General features: G+C 35.8%; 1 protein-coding gene across 3 annotated transcripts in view; it reads right to left on the reverse strand.

The window, feature by feature from the left end:
- LOC138696360 (3'-5' RNA helicase YTHDC2-like) overlaps positions 1–25,170 on the reverse strand; it is a 76,314-nt gene continuing 51,144 nt past the window's right edge. For all 3 annotated transcript variants that reach the window (XM_069821216.1, XM_069821215.1, XM_069821214.1), the window contains 8 exons: positions 23,597–23,868; positions 21,748–21,998; positions 18,429–18,634; positions 14,542–14,668; positions 12,037–12,165; positions 7,206–7,471; positions 4,623–4,877; positions 1–622 (listed from right to left, as the gene is read on the reverse strand). In XM_069821216.1, coding sequence (XP_069677317.1) covers positions 383–622; positions 4,623–4,877; positions 7,206–7,471; positions 12,037–12,165; positions 14,542–14,668; positions 18,429–18,634; positions 21,748–21,998; positions 23,597–23,868 — 1,746 coding nt within the window. In that variant the 3' untranslated portion in view covers positions 1–382. The remainder of the gene's footprint in view (positions 623–4,622; positions 4,878–7,205; positions 7,472–12,036; positions 12,166–14,541; positions 14,669–18,428; positions 18,635–21,747; positions 21,999–23,596; positions 23,869–25,170) is intronic.

Genomic DNA, 25,170 nt, shown 5'->3' on the forward strand with positions numbered 1-25,170 from the left:
GCATGTAGCCTACTCCTGTCGAATATTACTATTATTTTCGACAAATTTATCAGTGATTTTAAAAACGTGTACCCCTCTATATTTACGTAAATTCTCCGTTCAGAATAGGCCAACAAAGTTAAACATCTCAATATTTTTTGAAGATTTACACAAACTCTTGACAGCACCTGTATCATTTCCATTCTGTATGCACTCCATGCAGAGGTCCAACAATCTGCTTTCTTTAGAAAATAGATAAATAAGCATCACAAAAGTAAGAATTGAAGGGAGGGGATAACGTTAGACCAATTTAAGCTCATAACAATAATATTATACTGTTATCAGTCTTATAGCATGGCAAAGTGCCAAAAATATTGGCACTGCCAATAAGTAGCTTCAGCATTTACTTTGGATGTTGGCCACGAGGGCCATAGTTCATGTTATAATGTTGGTAACCTGGGCCATAACCCATGTATGAGTATCCCCGAATAGGACGACCATGGTAGCCCATGTTTTTGGACGACGATGTATCTGGCACATCTTGAGACGTTTTCAAAGAGCCAAACAGAGTGGACTTGGGGACAAAGGGTGGTACCTTGTCCCATAAGCTGCATAGCGCCTCTCCTATTGTGGGCTCTATCTCCTGTAAGGATAATGACATAATGCATTAGCTACATACAACCTAGTAAGTAGTTACGTGGTAGTGTGTTGTTTTAAATACTGCATTCTTGGCATCAACAGTTACATTTCATTTCTTTATTCCTTGCCTGAGTCTAAACATGTAAAGGCAAAGAAAAGGTCTCTGCAACTTTATTTATAAAATGACATGAAATATGAAATTAATATCAATATTTTAATGAGAAGCTCTTTAGGGATAAGAGAAAATTTGTTGTATCTGCATGCAGTTTAAACTTTCTTTTTTACAATGTTAACATCACATTCTGACAAATCAACTGGGCTTTGAATCGAGTCAAATTAATATACAGTTTAATAATGGTCATGATTATTTTACCTGTATAGCTTTGAATTTAAAATTTAAATTTTGCGTTATATTGTTACTACTGTATAACACCTCGTCTATTACTTACAAATGGCTTTTAAGGAACCCGCAGGTTCATTGCCGCCCTCACATAAGCCCATCATCGGTCCCTATCTTGTGCAAGATTAATCCAGTCTCTATCATCATAACTCACCTCCCTCAAATCCATTTTAATATTACCCTCCCATCTACGTCTCGGTCTCCCCAAAGGTCTTTTTCCTTCCGGTCTCCCAACTAACACTCTATATGCATTTCTGGATTCGTCCATATGTGCTACATGCCCTGCCCATCTCAAACGTCTGGATTTAATGTTCCTAATTACGTCGGGTGAAGAATACAATGCGTGCAGTTCTGCATTGTGTAACTTTCTCCATTCTCCAGTAACTCCATCACTCTTAGCTCTAAATATTTTCCTAAGAACCTTATTCTCAAACACCCTTCACCTCTGTTCCTTTCTCAAAGTGAGAGTCCAAGTTTCACAACCATACAGAACGACCGGTAATATAACTGTTTTATAAATTGTAACTAAGATTTTTTGACAGCAGACTAGATGACAAAAGCGTGTCAACCGCATAATAACAGGCATTTCTCATATTTATTCTGTGTTTAATTTCCTCCCGAGTGTCATTTACATTTGTTGAAGTTTTCCACCTCTTCAAAGGATAAATCTCCAATTTTTACATAATAAATTAATATTGTTCAGTTTATTTCTAGTTTTAACCTGTGACAATCGATCAAGTTGTGACACATTTAGTCTTACCTAAGGAACAGTGGAGTTGACATGTGAAGAACAATATGCTGCTCAGAAATTTTGCTAAAGTCTTAAAAAATCGTGTGCTGAGGCATATGAAATGTTACAGCAGGCTTGTGGGCAATCTGTTCTTCCATAATGTGCTGTTCATATGTAGTACAAAATGTTCAATATCCTTCCTACAGTCCAGACTTGGAATCATATGATTTTTTTTTTTTTTTGTTTTATTTCGAAAATTGTAGAAACACCTTTGTGGGATGCACTTTCATTTTTCAGAAAAAGTGATGAGGGCTGTGGAGGCGATTCTCATGGATTTATTAAGAAATGGTTTCCAGCATGTCTTTGAACACTGGCAAAAACGCTGGGACAAGTGCATTGCAACCAACAGGAATTACTTTGAGAAAGACAATAAACATTTGGAGGATAAATACATGTATGATGTCACAAAAAATTAATTATTATTCATTATTCAACAGCCTTCGTAAATTTGATAAATAATGTAAACTACTTTACAGAAGGTGATTTTTTTCTAACAGCAAAGTACCATTCTGCACCTGTCCACTAATCAGCTAATAAATTTCTTTTCTTCACAGACTCTAAAATACCAGTCTTCCAGGTTGTTCGTGTTCGACCTTTTATCTTTCTTCTTGGTTGGAATCCAATCATATGTTTTTGACAATCTGTCCTCAAATATTCTCTCTCTCTCTCTCTTTTTTTTTTTTAAACTAATGGCAGGTACTCAACTGTTTGTCATTCACCCATCATATGAAGCCAGATATATACACCAATTTACCAACAGTCATTGAGCAGGTGCACCATAGGAGGCTGGTTTACACTACATCTGTGATGAGATGAGATGATGATGATGATGATAATTCACAGGAATGACACAGAGGAACCAAAGCTCCCAAAGAAAACCGCTAACTGAATCATGGGCTTGCCCAATACAAGTTAAAAATCGGGGGTATGCCAGGCATCGAATCTGTGTCCACAAGATTATAAGTACAGCACTCTAACCACTAGATCACTGTGGTGGCTTTCAGTCTCATAACATGTCCGTACCTATCAACTATCTTGTTAATAAATTTTAGTCATTCTCATAACTTGTCCATACCTATAAACTTTATTGTTAATAAATTTTAATCATCCAAAATATTTATTCAAATTTCCATTTTGTCTCCGATAATATTTCTAATTCTGTCTAGTAATACCCTAGCAGATTGCCTCCAATAATCCATTTCCATTGATAGTACTTACTTTACTTATTTACTAATGGTGAGTATTTGACTGTTCGTCATTCACCTACCTTACTTCACTTACATATTATTGCATTATCCCCTTCCTTTTTTCTTAGAATGTTTGACTGAGAAACACTAGAGGGGAATTATGAGAATGTATTTCCTAAAGGGGATTTATAAAGCAGTCATTAGTGCTTGATATTACAAATATGTCTTAATTTTAATTTCAGGTGAAAAATCTAAATATTGGGTTGTTTCAACCTGCGGGGAAAGAGAGGGGTTATGAAGGCATGCATTAAAATTAAATTTAAAAAACAAAAAGGATGCATTAAATCAATCATTTAGTGTAGGTAAAAAACTTCAAAATAGGAAATATTTTATATAACAAGCTTTCTTTAATTCTGTTGAATAATGTAAACACTGTTGATTGACAAACAGTCTTACATGCATTCTCTCCCTCTTTTCTCTTCATTGTGTTAACATTTTCGTAAGTATAAATCGTATGTTACTAAGGTAAGAGCTCATGTAGTAATTAATAAAATATGGTATTGCACTGCTTGGCTGAGAATGGGTCGACGAGAAGAGCAGACATTATAGCCATCGATTGCCAGAATCAAAGAAGCCTCATTCTTGACCCCACTGTCTGTTTTGGGAAGGATGATCAACAGGCCAATGACATTAAAAGAAGTCTATTTACAACCCATGTATTCCTCACTTCAGTGAGAGATACAAAATGAATATTAATACATGGGAAGTGAAAGGACTTCTTTTTGGCGCTAGGGGAACTTCATTTAAGTTAACCAAAACCATTCTCCTTTCTCTTAAATTTTCTAATGAGGATATTAACAAAATTTGTCTAATGGTATTGGGAGATTCATTATCCATTTTACACAGTCACTTGTATAGTACTACGTAATATATATTTTTTTTTTACTTCATTTCATTACTCTTCAATATACTTTCATCTCATGTTTCTCCGAAATCAAATTGTACTTTATTTTAAATTTATCATTGTTCCGTATTCTCTCCACAATCATATTGTATTTTTAATTTAACCTCTGCTTTGTATTCTGGATCCTAGTGGTCAGCCTAAGATGTCGGCCAGATGTCCCAAATTGTGGAATTTGTGTAAAGGAAATATGTTTCCAGTTACAAAAATGCATGTTGTATGCCATTAAAAGGATAACTCTGACAGATTCTCTATAGGTGAAGGAAAGAAAGTTCCAAAGCTTGTACTGCCTATTCTGTTTAGGATTTCGTTTATGTGTTTATGCCTAAGTCAGATTACTAAGGCACAAAGTGTGCTGTTGTATTTGTCTCGTCTGGACTTCAATTTCTTTAAGGATAATTTTTAGCACGACGTTTATGTATAGTTTATTTTAATTCATATATTAGACAGTATAAATTTATCAAGTCATAAATAATGCTCCCTTGTCCTTGTTAGTAACAACAGATAATCATCAGAGCCTTTTTCTTGGTGATATCAAATAGAGAACTTCTATAGATGCAAAGCTTAATAAATTCTTTTAGTCTTGAAACCAGTACACAATTTAGGAATCCCAATCCTTGTGGCTGACTGATTGATGACAAAATAATAAGAGAGTTCCCTATTTACCTGGCCATCCCGACTTGTCTGAACTCGTCTGTTCTCGTTGTATGGATTCAGCAGGTGACGAGTGGCTTGGAAGGGAATGTTTGCACGTTTAATCCATTCAACAGGAAGAGGTGGGCTGAGGTTGGGGCCACTTAGTTCCAAGCACTGATCTGCGGCATCAGTCTTGAGATCGGGCTTGTCTCCACTAAGACGAGCATAGCCCTGGAAGTGACCACTACCCTGCACACTGAACACCAGGATCACACGCTTGCCTTCCTATAACAGACACCAATTAAACAGAACTTATGCATACTATCAGTATTTCTTATACAAGGTGTTTCAGAATAGCTATTCCTAATTTTCAGATGTGATAGAGGGCATGTACTTAAGCATTTTTTCTTAATAAATTGGTGTATGGAAATGCTTCTGTAATTAAATAATATGGTAAAAGTAAACTCTTCATTGACCTTATTATTTATTTATTTCTGTTACTTACTTACTGGCTTTTAAGGAACCCGGAGGTTCATTGCCGCCCTCACATAAGCCCACCATTGGTCCCTATCCTGAGCAAGGTTAATCCAATCTCTACCATCATATCCCACCTCCCTCAAATCCATTTTAATATTATCTTCCCATCTACGTCTCGTCCTCCCTAAAGGTCTTTTTCCCTCCGGCCTCCCAACTAACACTCTATATGCATTTCTGGATTCGCCCATACGTGCTACATGTCCTACCCATCTCAAACGTCTGGATTTTATGTTCCTAATTATGTCAGGTGAAGTATACAATGCGTGCAGCTCTGCGTTGTGTAACTTTCTCCATTCTCCTGTAACTTCATCCCTCTTAGCCCCAAATATTTTTCTAAGAACCTTATTCTCAAACACCCTTAACCTCTGTTCCTCTCTCAAAGTGAGAGTCCAAGTTTCACAACCACACAGAACAACTGGTAATATAACTATTTTATAAATTCTAACTTTCAAATTTTTTGACAGAAGACTAGATGACAAAAGCTTCTCAACCGATTTATTTCTGTTAAATTTATTTATAAATGATTTAACACCTGTGGTCATATCTCGTGTGTAGGATCTTTGCATATATCAGTAGACTGTTTCTACTATTGTTGAGTTCCTGTTTCTATTGTAGTGTGTTACAGATTACAGATGGCTTGATCATTTAACTGATCTTAGATTTTCATTAGCGTTTATGATATTGGTGACTGAGGTGGTGATGAATCATGATATGTAAATTTCCAGTCTGGCATTTGCATTTATGACTAAAGGAAACCATGAAAAACCCCAACCAGATTGCTGGCCATGGAATTTGAACCGGGACCTCCCAAATGCGAATGTTACCATCTGAGCCAACTCACTTATTATTTATTGTCCATGGCTGTCTTTAAATGTGTTTTAGCTATTTCGGTTATCATGAAAACAATTGAAATTGATTTATTTTCGTTGTGTGTCAGATCTGTTTATAAATTTCTAATCATTAAAAATGCATTGGTTTACAAATGTTGAATTAATAAACGTGCATATAGCAATCAAACATTAAAATTAAATAAACAAGTTACTTTTCATTCTTTGAAATGTTTATTTCTTCCCTACCGGTACTGTTATATCTCAATATGGAAGCATTTCTAGACATTACTTTATTACCAAAAAATGTTTCACTACATGCCCTCTATCACATCTGAAAATTAGGAATAGTTATCCTGAAACATTTTGTATACGGAAATGAAAGCAATGTGAAGTAATAAATTTTCTCCCTCTTTTTTTTTTTGTTTTACACAGTAGTGATAATGCTGCTGTTTTATGTAAAACTGTTTCAAATATATTGTTTGTGACTAACTTAACAGAAGTCTTTCTATTTACAAATTCACAGCCATTCCATAACAATTTTAAAACAAAATTAGTACTGTATTTCAAATATATTGAGTCACGCAGAATTTTGTCTTCCTTTCTCCTGTCTCATTTGGTTGATGGGAGTGTCTGACTGGACTACAAATAAAAATCAGCCTCTTTTTACGAAGTTCACACAGTATGTCTACTGTGATGATTCAATAAAGATAATCTGTGCATACCGGCAGTCATTTTTCTGGGAATATTTCTACGGAAACTTAGCTCCAGTAACCAAATGAATATATTACCTACCCTTAGAATTAATTTTGACATATTGAACGAATACGAAATATTCCATTCGACATTTCTTATGTTAAAGAATTTTAAGATGACTAAAAGTAAACCAATTTGTGTACTATTTTTGTTTAAATAATTCAATATTTTTCTATAAAAAAGTTAGGATACTGTCATTTTAATTATGTATTTTTCAGATAAACTGTTCAGCAACAAAATTAGTGCAACAGTTGAGTAAAACACGCCGAAAAGATGGATGGAGGGATGGAATGCTGGCATGGAAGACCATTCTTTTGGTATTAAGTATGCTGAAAACAGGCATTTCGTTCAGCATTTCGATACATAATTTTTCAGCATTACAATACATTGTCTACAATAAAATTTACTTAATACCAACAGATCAATATAACATATTACGATGGTCTAACGAGATCTTGAATTCACAAACTTAAGAACATCAAGGATATCTCACCTTGAAGACTCGTGTCATCTTCCTTTCAGTGTTGGGTGTGAAAGCCCATGCTCCACGACTGAGGGATGCCTCAATAGTCTTCAAACTTCCAGCCTTGATGACGAAATAGCGCGAGGCAATTGGACCACTTCCTACCACAGTAGGGCTGCTCGCCAAGGTCGTGTTTTCACCAGCACTACCGTGAGATGGTGTGGGGGAAGGCGTCTCACTCATGTTCCCACTGCCAAATGACTTCACACTCCCAGAGTCAGAGCGTTCCCCTGCAACTGAATCCCACAACTCTCATGTAATTCTTTATTTAAATTGCAAAGGCTACCCACCAATGATGGATCAATGATTTATGCTAACAAAAGTAGACTTTCTTCCACAGTTACCTATTCTTATAAGAAATAGGTACAAAATTTCATTATACCTTTTACAAATTATGGGTATAGAAATCAGATTCACATAAACTACATACATCATCAAGAATCATTACACTAGTCAAATGTGTACATGTGCACAACTGTACACTCATCACATATCTCTTCTTATGAAAAAACAACTATAGTTCAGAGAGTCAATGTGGTTATGTGGAGAACGAATCTCTCTTTATCACATTCTCTTATGATTAGAAAAAACGTTATCGAGGGATTGAATGATCACTCAAAAAGAGTTACAGCTTACACTTCAGCAGAAAACTGCAGTAAATCACCGAACATCTGTGAAACATTTTTATAATAATCTTTCCATGAACTACGTACATGGAATTCTTTGTCTCTCTCTCTATTTTTTGCACAGCATGCATATACATACCTGTACACAAATTATGCATTCAAGTCTTATCCCAACAAAAGATCGCTGTTGTCAATTTGTTATGATCAGTCTGAAGTTGTATTACGGACCTACCAATTTTTCTGTACAATATGTGAGTTACTTTCAATTAGTCCACAACTTCTTCTCTATCACATTTACACAATAATCTTCTGGATTTAGGGTGATCGCTTAAGTTTTGTTTTCGTCCCATTATTATTATTATTATTATTATTATTATTATTATTATTATTATTATTCAAATTGGAATCCATTTTGACAAAAATTAATACCCATACAAAACTAACTGGATCTAATATGTATGGAGAATGAAAAGGGACAGAATTCCACAATTAATTCTCAATTAAAGGCCATACGGCATAAGAAGTCATGGGTGTCCTATGAAGAGATTCCTGGATGAATGATGTTGGCATGGGTTATACAGCCAAATTCTAGATAATTTGATGATGTTATTTAACAATGCTGTATTAACCACTGGGTTATTTAGCGTCAATTAAATTGGTAATAGCAAGAAGGTAATTAAATGAGAGAGATGAGGCCGAGGATTTGCCATAGATTACCTGATATTCAGCTTACAGTTTAGGAAAACCTTGGAAAAAATCCAACGAGGTAATCAGCCCAAGTGGGGATCAAACTCACGCCTGAGAGCAACTCTGGATCAGCAGGCAAACATGTACAGTTGACCAATAATGTGCTTATGATTATGACATGACTAATTGTAACAGTGCTGATAAATCTTGTACTGAATTATTATAAAATTAGTACAACATTTGGTTCTGCAACAGAATTCCAGATTCAGATAAATTTGATCTCTACTGACGTTTTCAGGATAAGGATCTAATGCAGAGACTGAAATATCTAATTCCCTATCCCTCACACTATGTTTACTATTTATTCCAGACTCATTTTCACTACACCAACTATTCCAATCATTACAACCTTTCTTTTCTACTTCTTAGACCTTATTGGCATGTATCATGGTTACTTCCTACATTACTTCATTATTTCAATTATTACCTTTAGACTATATTTATACACTTCACAACCTTTGTAAAATTGTGATCTTCTCGCTCTTTTCCATTTTTTTTCAATAACCTTTGCCACTTCTTCCCCACTTACTCACCATTTTCTTAAATTGTAAGTTGGTTTTTCTTTCCTGTTACATCTTTGCTTCTCTTGTCAGTGCTTCCCTTACCATTCGACCTATCTCTTGTTTTCCCTTTATCTTCAGTCCCGGCCATCTCTTGACTTCACCAGTTGACATCTTCATGCCCCTTTCTTCTTGCTCAGCTTTGGAATGACGTCATCAATGCTTCCCCCCCCCCCCCCAAGTCTCCAAGCCGCTATTCCCCACTCTTTTCTGACATCATTCCCTCCATTAATTATCTTTGTTATCACGTCCATTGAGGTTCTTGGCCTTGCACCTGTGGAATTACTGGAATCTGCTGTGTCTAGATGTTTAACCACCTCCACACTCTCTTGTGTTCTTGACCTTCCATGTCCATCTTTTTCGACCATTTCTATCCTCAAATGTTTCCTCACTACATCTCTTACCTTGTCTTTCAGCTTTCAGGTCTCTTCTTTTCTCTTTATTTACATTTTCCTTTAATTCTGTTCAGTTTATACTTTCTAGGCAAAATTCTACGTCAAAGAACTCACCATCGATTTTGAGCTTATCTTTGTATAGCTTTGCAAAATGTTCATTTCCCCTTCCCGTCAACCAAAAAAGGTACCAAAATCTTTCTCGTACATCTCACTTCATATTCGAAGTCATTTTCTATACTAATATTTGAGCCTTTTAGTAATTTTCTCTTTACCAAAATCTTTTCTTTTGTCATTAATTTTTGGAACTTCACCAATATTGACTTGTTTTTCTTTCCTCTTCCTAATCTGAAAACATTCTTCACTCGTCCATTCCCAATGTCAAGTCCTAACCATTCCCAACACATATTCACAATCACTTAATAAGATTCCTAAGATTGTTCCTTGTCTTTTTCTTCCACACCACAAAATATCAAGTTTTTCTTCCTTTGTTCGTATTCCAAATATTTTAATTTTCTTTTCAGCTTATTATTTTCCTCCTGTAGAGTCTCTATCTTCCTATTTATTTCATCGATGTTCGCCCTTACGCTCACTGTATCCATTATGTGCAATTCTTTTCCTCACACTTTCTTCCACTCTTCAGATCAACTACCTCACTTCGCTACTATTGCAGGAGCTGAGCTGTCACCCTTCTACACTGTCTCGTTGCTCACTGAGGACTGTGACACAGAACTATAAAATATTATGTTGAGAGAGAGAGAGAGAAAGAGAGAAAACCACTGCAGAGACATTCTATTACCTATTAAGCTTCAGAGAAAATTTTCAAGTTTTATACAATTTTGAGATGGGATTTTGCATTACATGTAGCAGAGTCTCAAAATATAGTTAACTTTTAATATTAACTAGGCCTTTAAGTCACTTTTACTTTAAAAAGTCACTATTTAATTAAAAAACTGTTAGTCATAAATTCTGTTTTGAACAATTCATGCACACAATTTAATAATATGCTGTACATGTCACTTTTCTGATGCAACTGAGGCGTTCTCTGGAGCAACAACTTAACACATGTTACATCGTTTTTTCCATTTTCAGCATACATTGCACAACTCCGCGAAAAATTATTATTTCCCTCCAACAAACACAGCGCCCTCTAGGAACATCTGAATGTCGTTCTGTACAATGCTGTTATACGAGATATAAAATATCAAATGCTGAATTCAAGATTTTGTAGTTCAGTTCTAGTTGCAGAGAATGCCTCAATTAGAGATTTAAAATTAATGAATAAGGAATTTATTCTAAACATTGGCTATCTAAGTGTTAAAAAAGATTTTTCTATAATTTATTGATTTTATTTTATTTATTTGTTTAGTCTATACTATTTGTAGATGACACAAGTATCATAATTACAGACAAGAACTTTGCCACATTCAAATATAAAACAGAAACAATTCTCCTTAAAATTTATGACTGGTTTAAACCAATAAACTAGCATTAAACATTAATAAAACTAACATAATTCAATTTAAAGGCACTTCAAATTTAATCTCTGAAACATTGGACACAACTATCAACAATATACCTCTACTAGAAACATCAACAACCAAATTTCTTGGTTTGCATATTAATAATACAATAAATTGGAAAAATCATATCAAAGAAATAACCCCCAAACTTAGCTCAGAATGCTTCGCAATTAGGTCTTACAACAATTTCTAAACAGCAGTATCTTAAAGACAATATATTTTGCCTATTTTCATTCCATTATGTCCTACGGAATAATATTTTGGGGAAATTCTGTAGATAGTAAAAATATATTCTTATTACAAAAAAGAGCCATTAGAATAATAGTTGGAGCAAAGGCTAGAGAATCATGTAGATTATTTAAAAAAAAAAAAAAATTAGAGATTCTAACCTTAACAAATCAATACATATACTCTACAATAAATTTCCTCTTATGTAATAAAGAAAATTTTCCAACTAACTCAGCCATACATAGTATAAACACCCGCAGAAGGAATGATTTTCATACGCCATCATCAAATTTATCATGCTTTCAAAGGGGAGTACGTTACATGGCGATAAAAATGTTCAATAGTCTTCCTGAAGACATTAAGAATCATAGCCAAAACCCTGCATTATTTAAGGTAAAACTAAAAAACTACTTAATATCTCACACTTTCTATTCTGTAGATGAATTCTTGACATTTCACAGTATTGTGTAAATATTATAATACTATTAAATGGTAAACATAATACATTGTATAAAATATTGTTATTAAGGTATTAATTCTGTACATATTTCATATTTGCATTTTATATGTATTGCATTTTATTGTTAAACGTAAGAATTGGACATGTTCTTTATTCTATGCTATAAAGCAAATGTAAGAATATTATGGAACGAATAAATCTATCTATCTATCTATCTAAATCGAGTTTCAATATTATTAGAAAAGTTAATAGATTATTCACGTACCATGGTCAGTTGGCATTTTGGTTGAATATTCGTATTTTCGCTGCTGCCTGAAACCACTCCTGTTTTCTATGTTTCCAAGAAAAACATTCTCGTCATGTGCCTCTCCTTCCTCTACAGTCCTCCGGGATCCTGATAAAAAAAAAACATGGTTACATATGTTTTAATACGTCCACAGTATTTGGAGAGGTACGCGATTTTTTAGCTTTTACACTGTGTCGTAGATGTATAGATACCCAGTGTTTTGAATTCATCTTAAAGAAAGAAGACAATGGAAGAGGAACTTATCAGCAACAGTTAGTCCAGTCCTTAAGAACAGCTTTTAGTAGTAAACTAAATAGGTAAGTTCTCCTTCCTTGTTTTCCCTGATAAAACAATGGATATCTGCATTTAAACATTTTGCACAATAGAACAAGATAAAACTATCCAACTAAGTTATTACCAATGACGAAACAGTTGGTGTAGTATGCACAGTGGTACAGCGAATGCATCCTCATTTTTTTTTTTTTTTTGTGTTCTGTCTGAAGTGAAGTACTGCGACACAGAAACTCCAAAATGGAAACAACTGCTTCATTATATGTTTCAATTTCAATTTCTTTCATTACAACCATTCAGCAATGCAATTGTAGTAGGTTAAGTCAAAAAGAAAGAATTTACACAATAAAAATACATAAAATCATACACAATACACTATAAAACAGAATCACTTTGCAATATGCTATATTACAGATAAAAATATAAAATCTTATCCAAATACTCTTGCACATTATAAACATTTTTATTTAACAAAAGTGTTTTGTTTGAAACTCTTCAGATTGTTAATTCTTTTAATATTTTTAGATGATAAACTCATGAAAGGTGCCGCCATCTTTCAACTACTATTTTAAAATCTATCTAGATTGCTAATTGGCCATCTCGGAAGCTTTAGGAACTAAGGTCGTGAATTAGCTATTCTGCCATTTATCGAGTGGGCAAGAAAGTACATATTACTTATATATGCCTAATAGTGGTTTGTGCACTCAAAGCGGAACATAACATCGGAATTTTGTGATAACGTCACACTCAGTATGTATACTGCACATCTAAGTATATAGAATATAACAGAAGTCTGTGGAGCCAGAACAGATTCTTACCCACTTTGAAAATGACAGCTTCTGACCTCACTTCCCAGCGCGAAGTTAGCAATCTCGATAGGTTTTAAATCTGTGGTTTGTGCATGCGAAAGTGACAAATGACATCGGCATTTTGTGATATACCACTCAATATGTATACTGCACATCTATACAGCATTATAACAGAAATATGTGTAGCGAACTCAGTTCTTGTCTGCTTTAAAAATGGTGGCTTCCAATCTCACTTTCCAATGCGAATTTAGCTATCTAGATGGCTGTTTCTTTGATTTGTTTGTATGCACATTGATAATACTGCCATCTAGCGATGTTAGTTTTAGGCACATCATTCAAATATCGTCGCCTGAATGCAAGAACTAGGTAACTTGATTTTTCATATTTTGTGACATTGCCTATTTATTTATTTATTTATTGCACTAAGGAATATGTCTCGTTTTCTTTTACCTATTTGTTATATTGGAAAATAGATGTCGCTGGTATCGTTCGATCAGTTACCTAGATCCTGGATTACATTTTGTGCGATTTTTGCTATGCTATAAAAGAGGTAACTAAAAAACGCAAATTTCGAGTTACCTAGTTCTTGCATTCAGGCGATGATATGTAGGTTGCTACTTCAATTTGTAACTTATTTACAGATTCTCCCTCGTATTTTAATTTTTTTAAATTTAAAAGTGATGCTGAAGCTGCAGTAACACCAATGCAGTCCCACTACATTTAATTGAATTCTCGGCAATCCACAGCACTGGAAAATTGCATATTTGATTTACAGTGGACTTCATGTAATCAGCTTATAGCTGGGCACACGTATTAAGAAGTAAGAAGAAAAGTGACACAGTTTTGAAATTGCCAGTTATTTGAGGCTGGATACGAGGGATTTCACTGCATTTGGTTATAAGAAGCAAAATATTATTATAAAATTATCTCAAATGCATATGGTTATTAAGAAATTACTATACACATATGCATAGATGTGTGCTATGTAACAAATGAGACATTAGAATTTTGATACCATTCTCAGTTAATATTTTTCCTGCTTAAAAAAATTTCAAGCAGTCCAACTTCGTTGTCATTTTATTATTATTATTATTATTATTATTATTATTATTATTATTATTATTATTATTATTATTATTATAAAATTACATACTATTAATGAAATACTGTAAGTTTCCACTGAATGGTTACCAAATAAATTTTCATGATAGCATACTGTATACAGCAGGTTTTTCCTGATATAATCTGGATTAGAGATATTTGCTTCTTATTTTCTATGAAATTTATGCATGTTTCTATGGACTACCATTTTTAAACAACTGTAAATTGTACACTAAATAAGTTTTGACAAATACACTATCAGCACTATTCCAGGGAAACTCACCAGCTGGGTAATAATCAATTGTCATGGGACGAGGTCGCTGGCCTATTCCAGAAGGCTGCTGCAACCCCAGAGCTTGCTCCTCAGCAGTCAGCACGTTGATTATGGTCTTCACCACTGCTTCATCCACCTACATATACCAGACCATGTCAAATGAACACAAATAGATCATACATACATTCTGTTTCAATAACACGTATACATGAAAGAACGAGCAGTAAATCTACCAGGGTCAGAAGTGTGGTACAGTCTGTTCTCCAAATCAATGACATCCATTTTTCTTTGAAGCAACTGTCACAGGTGTGGTTTACTTAACAATGTTGCGAGATGTCCTATCTTGTATTTTTGGACGAAAGGTGTTACTTTCAGCAGGTTGGTGCAAAATCACATTGTCACACCAATTTTTTCCGGGATATATATGATATCTCGATCTCCTGACCTAATGGCAATGAACTATCACATCTAAGCCACAAAATCAAGAATAATGCATGAACTGAGACATGAAATTGAAATTGCCTGCACTGCATTTCCACCACGAACAATTCAGCTCACATGTTGCTCTGTTCCATATCATTGTCAACAATGCATTGATGGCAGTGGTGACGGTGGTGGTTATTTTGAGCATTTGTGATTTTAAGGCAACCAACACAAGAATGAGTTAATGTCTGTTCACTTTATTTGGTAAAAATGTATATGCATCTTATTCCGACAGTCTTTATAGTATCTACAAGTTGTGACATAGTTTTTCATTAATGCACATACAAAACACAATCAGCAATGGAACTATTCAAAGATTTTCTTCATACAATACAATTACTATGCTCACGAAGTTTTAAGATTTTCTGTCAGGTGGATTTTATTCACAAAAATCTAAAGATGTTTTAAGTAGTGTCAATGGAAACATAGCCACGTACATGCATACACACACATTACACACACAGAGTTCCTATGCAGACCAGTCCCAGGTTGTCATGTTCTGCCAGCTTATATCATGGTATAGTAAGGATCACGTAAGTGGAGTTCCTAAAAGTTCCGTTTTGGCCATCTCTTCAGTGTTGCCAACTAATACCAGTTATCACCACAGAGGGAAAAATCACAATGCTACATACTGAAATAATAATAATAATATAGTAATTAACAATAACAATGTCTTATTTATTTACCATATCTCATCTTTATGTTGCGAGGTGTTTTCTAAATGGTTCAATAAATTATAAAATAGTATATTTTCCTCCTGGACTTTTCGCATATTACGTTGGTATAGTAGCCTCGTTTAATTATTAGGCAGCGGCATTCCTTTTAAGATTTGTAGGTCTTTATTGCATGCACCGATAATAAAATGAAAATGCGACGTTGCCACGTCTTGTTTGTTGCTGCTATATATTAATATAACATGGAGTATTGGAGCGGCCTTCAAAAGACTTTTACGACAATGGACAGCGCAACATGATTAAAGTTATTAAAACTACAAAGCTTCCGTCCATACACTCCGCGTGGAGTATTGGAGCGGCCTTCAAAAGACTTGACGACAATGGACAGCGCGACATAATTAAGATTATTGAAACTACAAAGCTTCCGTCCTCTTTGACACCACTAGCCTACTAATTGAACGTGGCCACTATAATTAGGATTAGTATGATTTAATATTACAATTTATTTTGTTTGGCAACAAGAAATTCATTGCTTTAACTAAACAGTTTACAAATCAGGAGACCTAACCTAAAAATGTAGTTTGATCACGTGGAATGATTGGTACGAATTCCGAATGTATAGCTTACTTAAAATACTTATAAGCACTTTCTTTCTTGAAGAATTCGCTACCATACTATTTCCTCTCTTGGACATTTTAATAAAAATCTGAACACGAAGGAATTTCATTAAAATGTCAAATATATTTACTGTATGTGCACATTTCATACGAAGTAGGTCTATAAGTCATTTCTTATTTAATTACACTTATCTGAATATAGAGTTGAATTGGAATCACAACACAACAGAAATGTGTATTGATAATAATACTAATACCGATATTACTAATTAATTATTAATGCACAAGCCTAGGTACTTACATTTTCATAAGTTTACTTTATTGCAAAGTGAAGTGATTGCTGCAACTTAACAGTTAGAAAATGACTGCCAGTTGTAATATTTGTCAGTACCCGAAATTCGAAATGAAGTTGATAAAAGAAAATTCAACCTGAGAGCTAGAAAATCACTATAATCCACTAGCATATGTAGTAATAGGGGAAAAATGATTAGGTTTCACCCTTAGGGTATTAAGTAAGCTGACCCGGACTATAGTGTGGAACACCAGCCCAAGGAAGCTGAACAGTGGAGGATGGAGTGGGACGGGTCTGCATTCTTGTTCATACACCAACATATGACCACTCACTGCCCGTCAGCACATTTTGTTAGGTAGAGACTGGAGTGGGACTGGTCTACACAGGAACTCCTTGTATATGTAAGTATGTATGTAATGTATAAAGTACGTAAAAAGTTATGCCCAATTTTGAATGTAAGAAGTGTTATTTATTTGAAATAACTACTGAAGCTTTCCTGGCGATGTGATAATTCGAAATTTTCTCGGGCTTCCAGCCAGGTCATAAGTTGGTGATCCACCGATGTTTCGAGGATGTTCATCTTCCTCATCTTCAGGGTTAAATGATCTCTGAGGGTACCCAGCTCCTTAATTTATAGTGCCAGAGGGAGGAGTCAGCCGAGGAGCTGTGCGCCGATTGGCTGTTATTAGTGCGGACCGCGGCCGTGTTGTCTTACTTTGTGCTTTTCGGCTGAATGACCATGGGTCTCACGGTGGGCTCGGCAGACGAGTTCTCATGTGTCCTCCGCTGATGACAGCCCGTCGTCCGAGCGGTGAGAAATTTAATAGCTGGTGCCCATGCCCTGAAGATGAGGAAGATGAACATCCTCGAAACGTCGGTGGATCACCAACTTATGACCTGGCTGGAAGCCCGAGAAAATTTCGAATTATCATGTAGCCAGGAAACGCGGCATGGACACCAGCTATTAAATTTCTCACAGCCCGGACGACGGGCCGTCATCAGCGGAGGACACATGAGAACTCGTCCGCCGAGCCCACCGTGAGACTCAAGGTCATTCAGCCGAAAAGCACAAAGCAAGACGACACGTCGGCCGCGTTCTCACCACGGTCCGCACTAATAACAGCCAATCGGCACACAGCTCCTCAGCTGACTCCTCCCTCTGGCACTATAAATTAAGGAGCTGGGTACCCTCAGATATTATTTAACCCTGAAGATGAGGAAGATGAACATCCTCGAAACGTCGGTGGATCACCAACTTATGACCTGGCTGGAAGCCCGAGAAAATTTCGAATTGTTATTTATTTGTTTCAACATCATGGTTACTTGAAACGAACCATAACCACAACCATGACATAATAATTCTACTCATACTCAACAACAGTTTCACAATATACAGTATATATAAAACCGTAGACTCTTTACGAAATTACGCAGCTCTTAGAAAATACAGTAAAATCTCGTTAATATGTTCCCACTTACAAAGCTATCCCATTCATTATGCTCTTTTTATATGATCCCTGGACATTTCACATATAATCCTGAGTAATTTTACCCTCTTGTAACGTTTCCAAATCCCACTTGTAGTGTTTTTATTGGATCAGAAATGAGTAAAAAAATTCCGTTGTAAACCCTTTCTAAGATATACAACAATGAAAAGAAGCACGCTGGTTGACTGGTGTCCCCCACAAGAGTACTGAAGGGTTAATTATTAAATACAAGAAAAAGTGGTTCAAATGTTTAAGGAAAAAGATTGCACACAAATAGGTGACAAATTATGTTGAAAATGTGATTCATTTATACGATTTTATTTTCCAAAGTTAAAAAACCTACCTGAGACCAGGGCTTGGCAGGAGCCCTCATGCGACGCAAAAATAGTGAGTGCCATTTCTGTCGCAGCTGCAAGGCCAAGTGTGCAGCTTCAGCATCTACCCGGAACACCACCCACTCATCCAGTTTGAGTGTGGTGTTCTGGCCATCAGGTCGCTCTTCTACTTCACTGTCACTCTCTGTTTCCACTGCACCATCTGCTCTGAACACTGCAACACACATTCACATGTATAAATGAGTAACTGCATTTTAAAACATAGAGGTTATTTAGAGTCTAATGACCAGACATCGGATTCTAGGGCAAATGCCTATTTTGTTTCTTTAGGAGAAAAGTAAAAATAATTATTAATATTTGGGTTTCATGGAAATTGAAAGGTATTCAAAGAGTTTTATAGTGCCCTAAAATGCCCTAAAACGGTTATTAGAGCCTAATTTGTTAATATTCGCCTAAAAATGCCTAACTCACTGTAAAGTTTCGCATTTTACTCTTACTTTTTATAATTTATACATGCATTCACTGCAAAATTTAAGGCATTTAAAAAGTGGAAAGTTTGCTTCACACCGGCCATGAAACCATTGATAAAGGAAACAAAATGTTTTGAATCTCACGACACTCGCAATAGATTTCACCGAATTTAACATGTTTGGAGGCATAAATGCCGACAAAGAACCAACCTTAGTTTTGAAGCAGGCAACAATCACAACATGTGCTGCTACCGATTCAGAGATATACTATACTATAAAAATGACTGTTTTCGGTCTGAAACCGATTAGCTGTACTGCCCTTCAGAGTGTCATAAAATCACAATTTTTGGAGAAAGAGTGTTTTTGAAATATTTATGAAAAGTCGTAAAACTGCGAATTAGTAGGGTAAACCGTTACAAAATATTTAAAAGAATGGCCCTCCTAGTGTTAACACTACCAGGAAATGCAACAATAAGTGGAACTTTGTATTTTTGTCCAATTGAATCTCAATAACAACGGTTCATTTGAATGCTCGTTAACAGTTGCTCTTTCCCTCACCTTATTTGTGTTGAGAAGTTTTGAGTGTAGGACGTTTTCCTGTGAAGTTTAACGCGATAATGCCGAAAAATATAAGTGCAAAATCTACATTGATCCGGCAATGGCTAACAGAATATTCAGAATTCACTTATGATGGAAAAATAATATTCTGCAAGATTTGTAGCAAACAGGTATGTAACAATAGTTGAAATATATAAATTCCATTAATTTTAATGAGTAGGCCTATAATATTTTTACATTGACTGAGCTATCCTGAGGTATAATTCTTTTTAAGACCACTACACTTTAACCTTTTAAATTCCGATAGTTAAAGTATTTGCAGGTCATTAAAATTTTGATTGTTCGAACCCACTAACTTTGTGATAGAAATACTGCAATACAACATTTAGGATTTTATTTTAATTCAGTTTACTTTACATTTTTAGATTTCGCAAGAAAAGAAGTGCCACCTAAAGCAGCATGTGCAAGGAGCGGCTCATAAGGCTAAAGCTCAGCAGAAAAATCACCTGCAACAAACTTTACTAACACAGCCTACTTCACCCAATCTCAGCAGCAATTTCTATGCTGATTTAACCAGAGCGTTTGTTGCTGCTAACATTCCCTGGAATGCAATTGAAAATCCGGTTTTAAGACAGTTTTTACAAAAATACTGCAAACAAAATATCCCATCTGAGTCGACCCTAAGAAAAAATTACTTAGACAGAATATACAATGAAACTTTAGCTTCCATTCGGGAGGGTATAGGTGATTCTTACATATGGGTCTCTGTGGATGAAACCTCAGATCCTATGAATAAGTATATAGCAAATATGGTAGTAGGAAAACTTAGTCCTGATGGACCTTCGATTCCACACCTCGTATGTGTTAAGGAACTTTCGAAAGTGAATAGCCAAGCCATTGCTTATTTTGTAAATAAAGGCCTAAAGTCTTTATACTCAGGTAATATAGACGATTCTAAAGTTCTGTTGTTTTGTACTGATGCTGCCTCATACATGGTTGCTGCAGCTCCACTTCTTAAAACATTTTATCCTAACCTCACGCATGTAACCTGTCTAGCACATGGCCTTCACAGGGTTTCTGAAACAATCCGGAATGAATTTCCTCTTGTCAATTCGTTTATTTCTAACACAAAAAAATGTTTTTGTAAAGCCCCATCCAGGATTTCAATATTCAGAGAGAACTTTCCAGATATCCCACTCCCACCTCAGCCGGTTGTTACACGATGGGGAACCTGGATTCAGTCAGTGGTGTATTATTCTAAGTATTTTAAAGAAGTGGTCACAGTTATTGATAAATTACCTGAAACTGATAGTGCAGCGTGTGTGAAAGCACTGAAAGATTGTCTGAATGACTCACGAGTGAAAAACGATATTGCCTACATAACATCAAACTTTTCTTTCATACCTGCAAGCATTGAACAATTAGAACGTGAAAAACAATCTCTTTGTAGCCAAATAGCAATAGTAAAGGAAGCTCAAGTGAACATACATTCTGCTTTGGGCGAAACTGGGAAAAAAGTTAAAAATAAGTGGGACAACGTATTAAATAAGAATGTAGGATTTTCACTGTTGGAAAAAGTATCAAGAGTGATATCGGGGGAAAGTGTAAATGTTCCAGTAAGTATTGATGTTTCTATTGTACCTAGTTTAAAATTTGCGCCTCTCACATCAGTTTCGGTTGAAAGAAGTTTTTCTGCTTTCAAAATGATTCTCAGTGACAAAAGGCAAAGGTTAACTGTGGAGAATTTAGAAAAAATTCTGGTGGTGTACAGTGCAGATAATTATAATAAAGTCTGAGCATGGAACTGAATTTCAATAACTTAAAATGAGTAATCTTGATATCAATAATCATTATTTCATTAGTTTCAATATATTAAATTTGTGCAGCTCTGTTTATAAATATAACATAGTATTCTTTTTTATTGTTTAAACATACTTTTTTAGTGTATAACTAAAAATTTCAGTGAAAGAAATAAGTATGATACCTTGATGTACCTAAAATGCCTATTTTCATTAAAATAGAGCCTAATTTTACAAATTTTGAGCTTATTTTAGGCGCCTAAAACTGCAATTTTTAGTGCCTAAAAATCCGATGTCTACTAATGACATGGTGAAGCAGCAAAGATGGTCTGGATAGAACAAAAGGAAATTAAGTTCTGGAAGGAAAGTCCAGAAAAAGCACTTCAGAAATATATGAGTTCATACTGAACAGAGGTAAGCATCTCTTGAGCTCGAGTTTTTATTTTCTTACAGAGAAAAGTTACTGTACAGGAACGTTATATTATATTTTTACAACTTACTCTCTGCTTCTGATACAGCATCCAATGGCATCCGTGCTGGTCCAGCAAACAGAGCAACTGTAATGGGTGTGACCAGTGTGCAGCATCGCACGTGGCATAACCGCCCTGAGCGGCTCATCTCCTCATACACGAGCCAATCTGATGGGAGAGCCTCAACTGTGGCAGAATGTGATGCAGCAACAGATGTGCGAGGAGATTTAGGGCACTCACGCAATGTGGACGAGGGATGGAACATGACACGGAACTCCTTCCTGTAACAGTGTGTTACTAAAAGCATGTAAGGAAGATCGTGAATGAACAGATACAAAGATGAAGATTGAAACAAATCTACGTGCAATTAAAGCACTCATAAGACTCATTGTGCTTCCTCTTCAACAACTCCTCATTTGTTTGAACATCATGGAAGCTACTCAAGACGTTGAAGTTGAGACATTCGAGTTTGGAGTACCTGAACTACTGAAACTAGTAATTCCATAATATGCGAGCGGCGTTCAGTAAGTAATTTTCCCGTAGCTGTGAAATTTATTGTTATTAATTTACACTCACCTTCTTTACACATTATTTAACTTCATCCATGGTCTACTTTTCTATGTAAGCACCTTTGATGTTGAGGCATTTGTTTCATCTGTATATCAAATTTTGAATGCCATCTTCAAAAAGCATATGACTCTGTATAAAAAATTCGCACTGTTGTTTTGATTGCCCATCATTTTGGAAATGGCAACCTTTCAACTCCTTCGTCAGTTTTGGGAATAGATGGAAGTCACTAGGCACCAAATCAGGGCTGTAAGGTGGATGTTCAAGGCACTCCCAGCGAAAGCGTGCAATATGGTATTGGGTTTGCTTTGCAGTATGCGGTCTAGCATTGTCATCAAGGAGAAGGACATTTCGGGTGAGAATTCCAACGTGTGCTTGTGACAGATTGCAGATTAATTATTGAATGCCCCTCATATATCCTATTAAGTATGTAAAATCAGGATGGTGATGCGAAATGTGTTCTGTTCTTTTTATTTCTAATGTCATCTGTGAAAGTCAGAATTTTCAAATAATCTAATCTGTGCATGTGCTTTCTTACGAATCAAATTCTTACCATGAGTTGCACATTTTAGAAGCTATTTGTAGAGGATGCTGATATTCAACCTTTCCTTACAAACAATTTGGTATTGTTCACTCATCAACTGGTAAATTTTATGAAAATTTGTTTAGAGAACACTATCTTAATTATTGTCAGAGAGATTGGGAATGCAGATTCTGACTTCCAGCAGAATTGTTCAGAAGCCACTTTTTCAATCTCATTTATCTTAAGTAAGGAAGAATCAGTGTATACAATGCAGCATAATCCTTAGTCAGTTATAAACATATATTTTACAACCAACAAATCCATAATTCAAATGAGAACACAGCCCAGAACAGCCAGCAGAAAGGCATGTGATGAAATTATTGAAAGCCACATAGAACACTTGCCATAATGAAGAAAATAAAATTGCGTGTTTTTTGCTTATACTAACAAGCTGATGCAGTAACAATCAAATGGCTAGTGTGACTACTCTCTACACTAAAGACCCCAAGCAAAAATTCTGAGGAGTCGAAATGAAGCTTGTGAAGAACACTGACTATGTTCGAGCATGATTTATTAGGATACTCGTTTCTCTTGCTATCACTTTACTATTTCTCCATAATTCAATGACATCCTTACGATCAGCACAAAGCAAATGAAAAGCTAATGCACTATACCACGTTTTCCAGAAAACAGAGATCACGAGATTTGTATGGCAAACAGTCCTCCTAGAACAAGTTGGTGTCAATGCCTTCTTTAAGTATTATGCAATGACATAACAAGCACACTCACTGTGTCCTCAGCTGCATGTGCTCCCGGTCGACTCGGATCAGATTGGGATACATTCCAGCACAAAGAGCAGCCTTCACTACTGCCCAGTTCTCGGAATTGGTGTTGAGGTCACGGATGTCGCCACCACCACGAGCCCGCACAAAGCCCGATGCCCGCAACTGTCCCAGCAGCTGTGTGCGCATACCCACCACCATCTCCATTGTGGCTGCTGATATGAAGTGCTTCTCACAGAACACACGTTCCCAACCATTGCCTCGGGCATGCTGCCATGTCTAGAGCAAACACTCACTCATCAGTATAAATTTATTACTTTCATATGCAATGAAGCTCTTTGAAATCTATGTGATACTATGGCAGTGGTGGTAAGTGATTTTGAAAAAAGTGATCTTTTCCTTCACTAGAACTTCTGTTTCATGTCTGTATTTCCCTCAACTCCCTACACTGATGAAGTACCTTGTAGTACAAGAAGGGTAAACACAGGATGGCTATTTTGCAAAAACGAAAATTATCAGAAAAATTTATCTTATAGTTTTATTATTAGTATAGATGATACTGACTCGCATTAACGGAATGCGCGCTGGTTCGAGTCCTCATGGGGGAAGAAATTTTCTCATGAAATTTCGGCCAGTGTATGGGATTGGTGTCCATCCAGCATCGTGATGCACTTGGGGAGCTACGATAGGTAGCGAAATCTGGTTGCGAATACTAGCTATAACGGCTGGGGGGGGGGGGATCATCGTGCTAACCACACGATACCTTCATTCCGGTTGGATGATCGTCCACCTCTGCTTCGGCATGTGGGCGTGAGGCCAGTAGTCGGCTGGTTGGTCTAGGCCTTTCACGGGCTGTAGCGCCACGGATTATTTTATTATTATTATGATACTGACTGATAAGTCAGATACTGAAATTAAACTTATCATTTTCAATTTATAGTTATGGATCGATTATTTCTTTATTCTCATTGCAATATGGAATATTGATAGTTGATGGTTATACAGTAAAAACTGTTCAAGATGGAAGTCACATGGTCCCAATTTTTTTTTCCATTAGAAGCCTTGAATTCTGGCTTATCTAATTTTTTTTTTGACAGTTCAAGGGTTTGCTTTGCAGAATAGGTCCAGAAATTGGCATGGTCTTTGAAAGGGATGAAGAACTCACTCCCACATCAGTTCATTTATTTCCACATAACCAGCTGTTTTCTGTTTCTTTTTATGTCCCCATTATTGAACGCAAGTCACTCACTCATGAAACCGCATTTATTTTTCAAAGTGTTACACCTGAATTTTCCACAAAGGAACTTCAACAACACTTAGTTTCTTATTTTCCTTTAAGTCGGCAATTTTTACTTCATCACTTAATAATAGTGCCACATTTTAACGCAACTTTTTTTTATATCACGAAATCACTACATTTTGCATTCTGCCCAACAACAGTACATGACAGTATACCAGTGTGAAGCACTGAGAATCTTTGAAGGGACTCGTCCTTGTAGTCAACAGGGAATAAAATTTATGATCACAGGACAACACACCCTCGCACCCTCTAAAATTTACCAAAGAAAACTTGTTTTTATC

The sequence above is a fragment of the Periplaneta americana genome, chromosome 3 (genome assembly GCF_040183065.1).
Source record: "Periplaneta americana isolate PAMFEO1 chromosome 3, P.americana_PAMFEO1_priV1, whole genome shotgun sequence".
NCBI lineage: Eukaryota > Metazoa > Arthropoda > Insecta > Blattodea > Blattidae > Periplaneta > Periplaneta americana.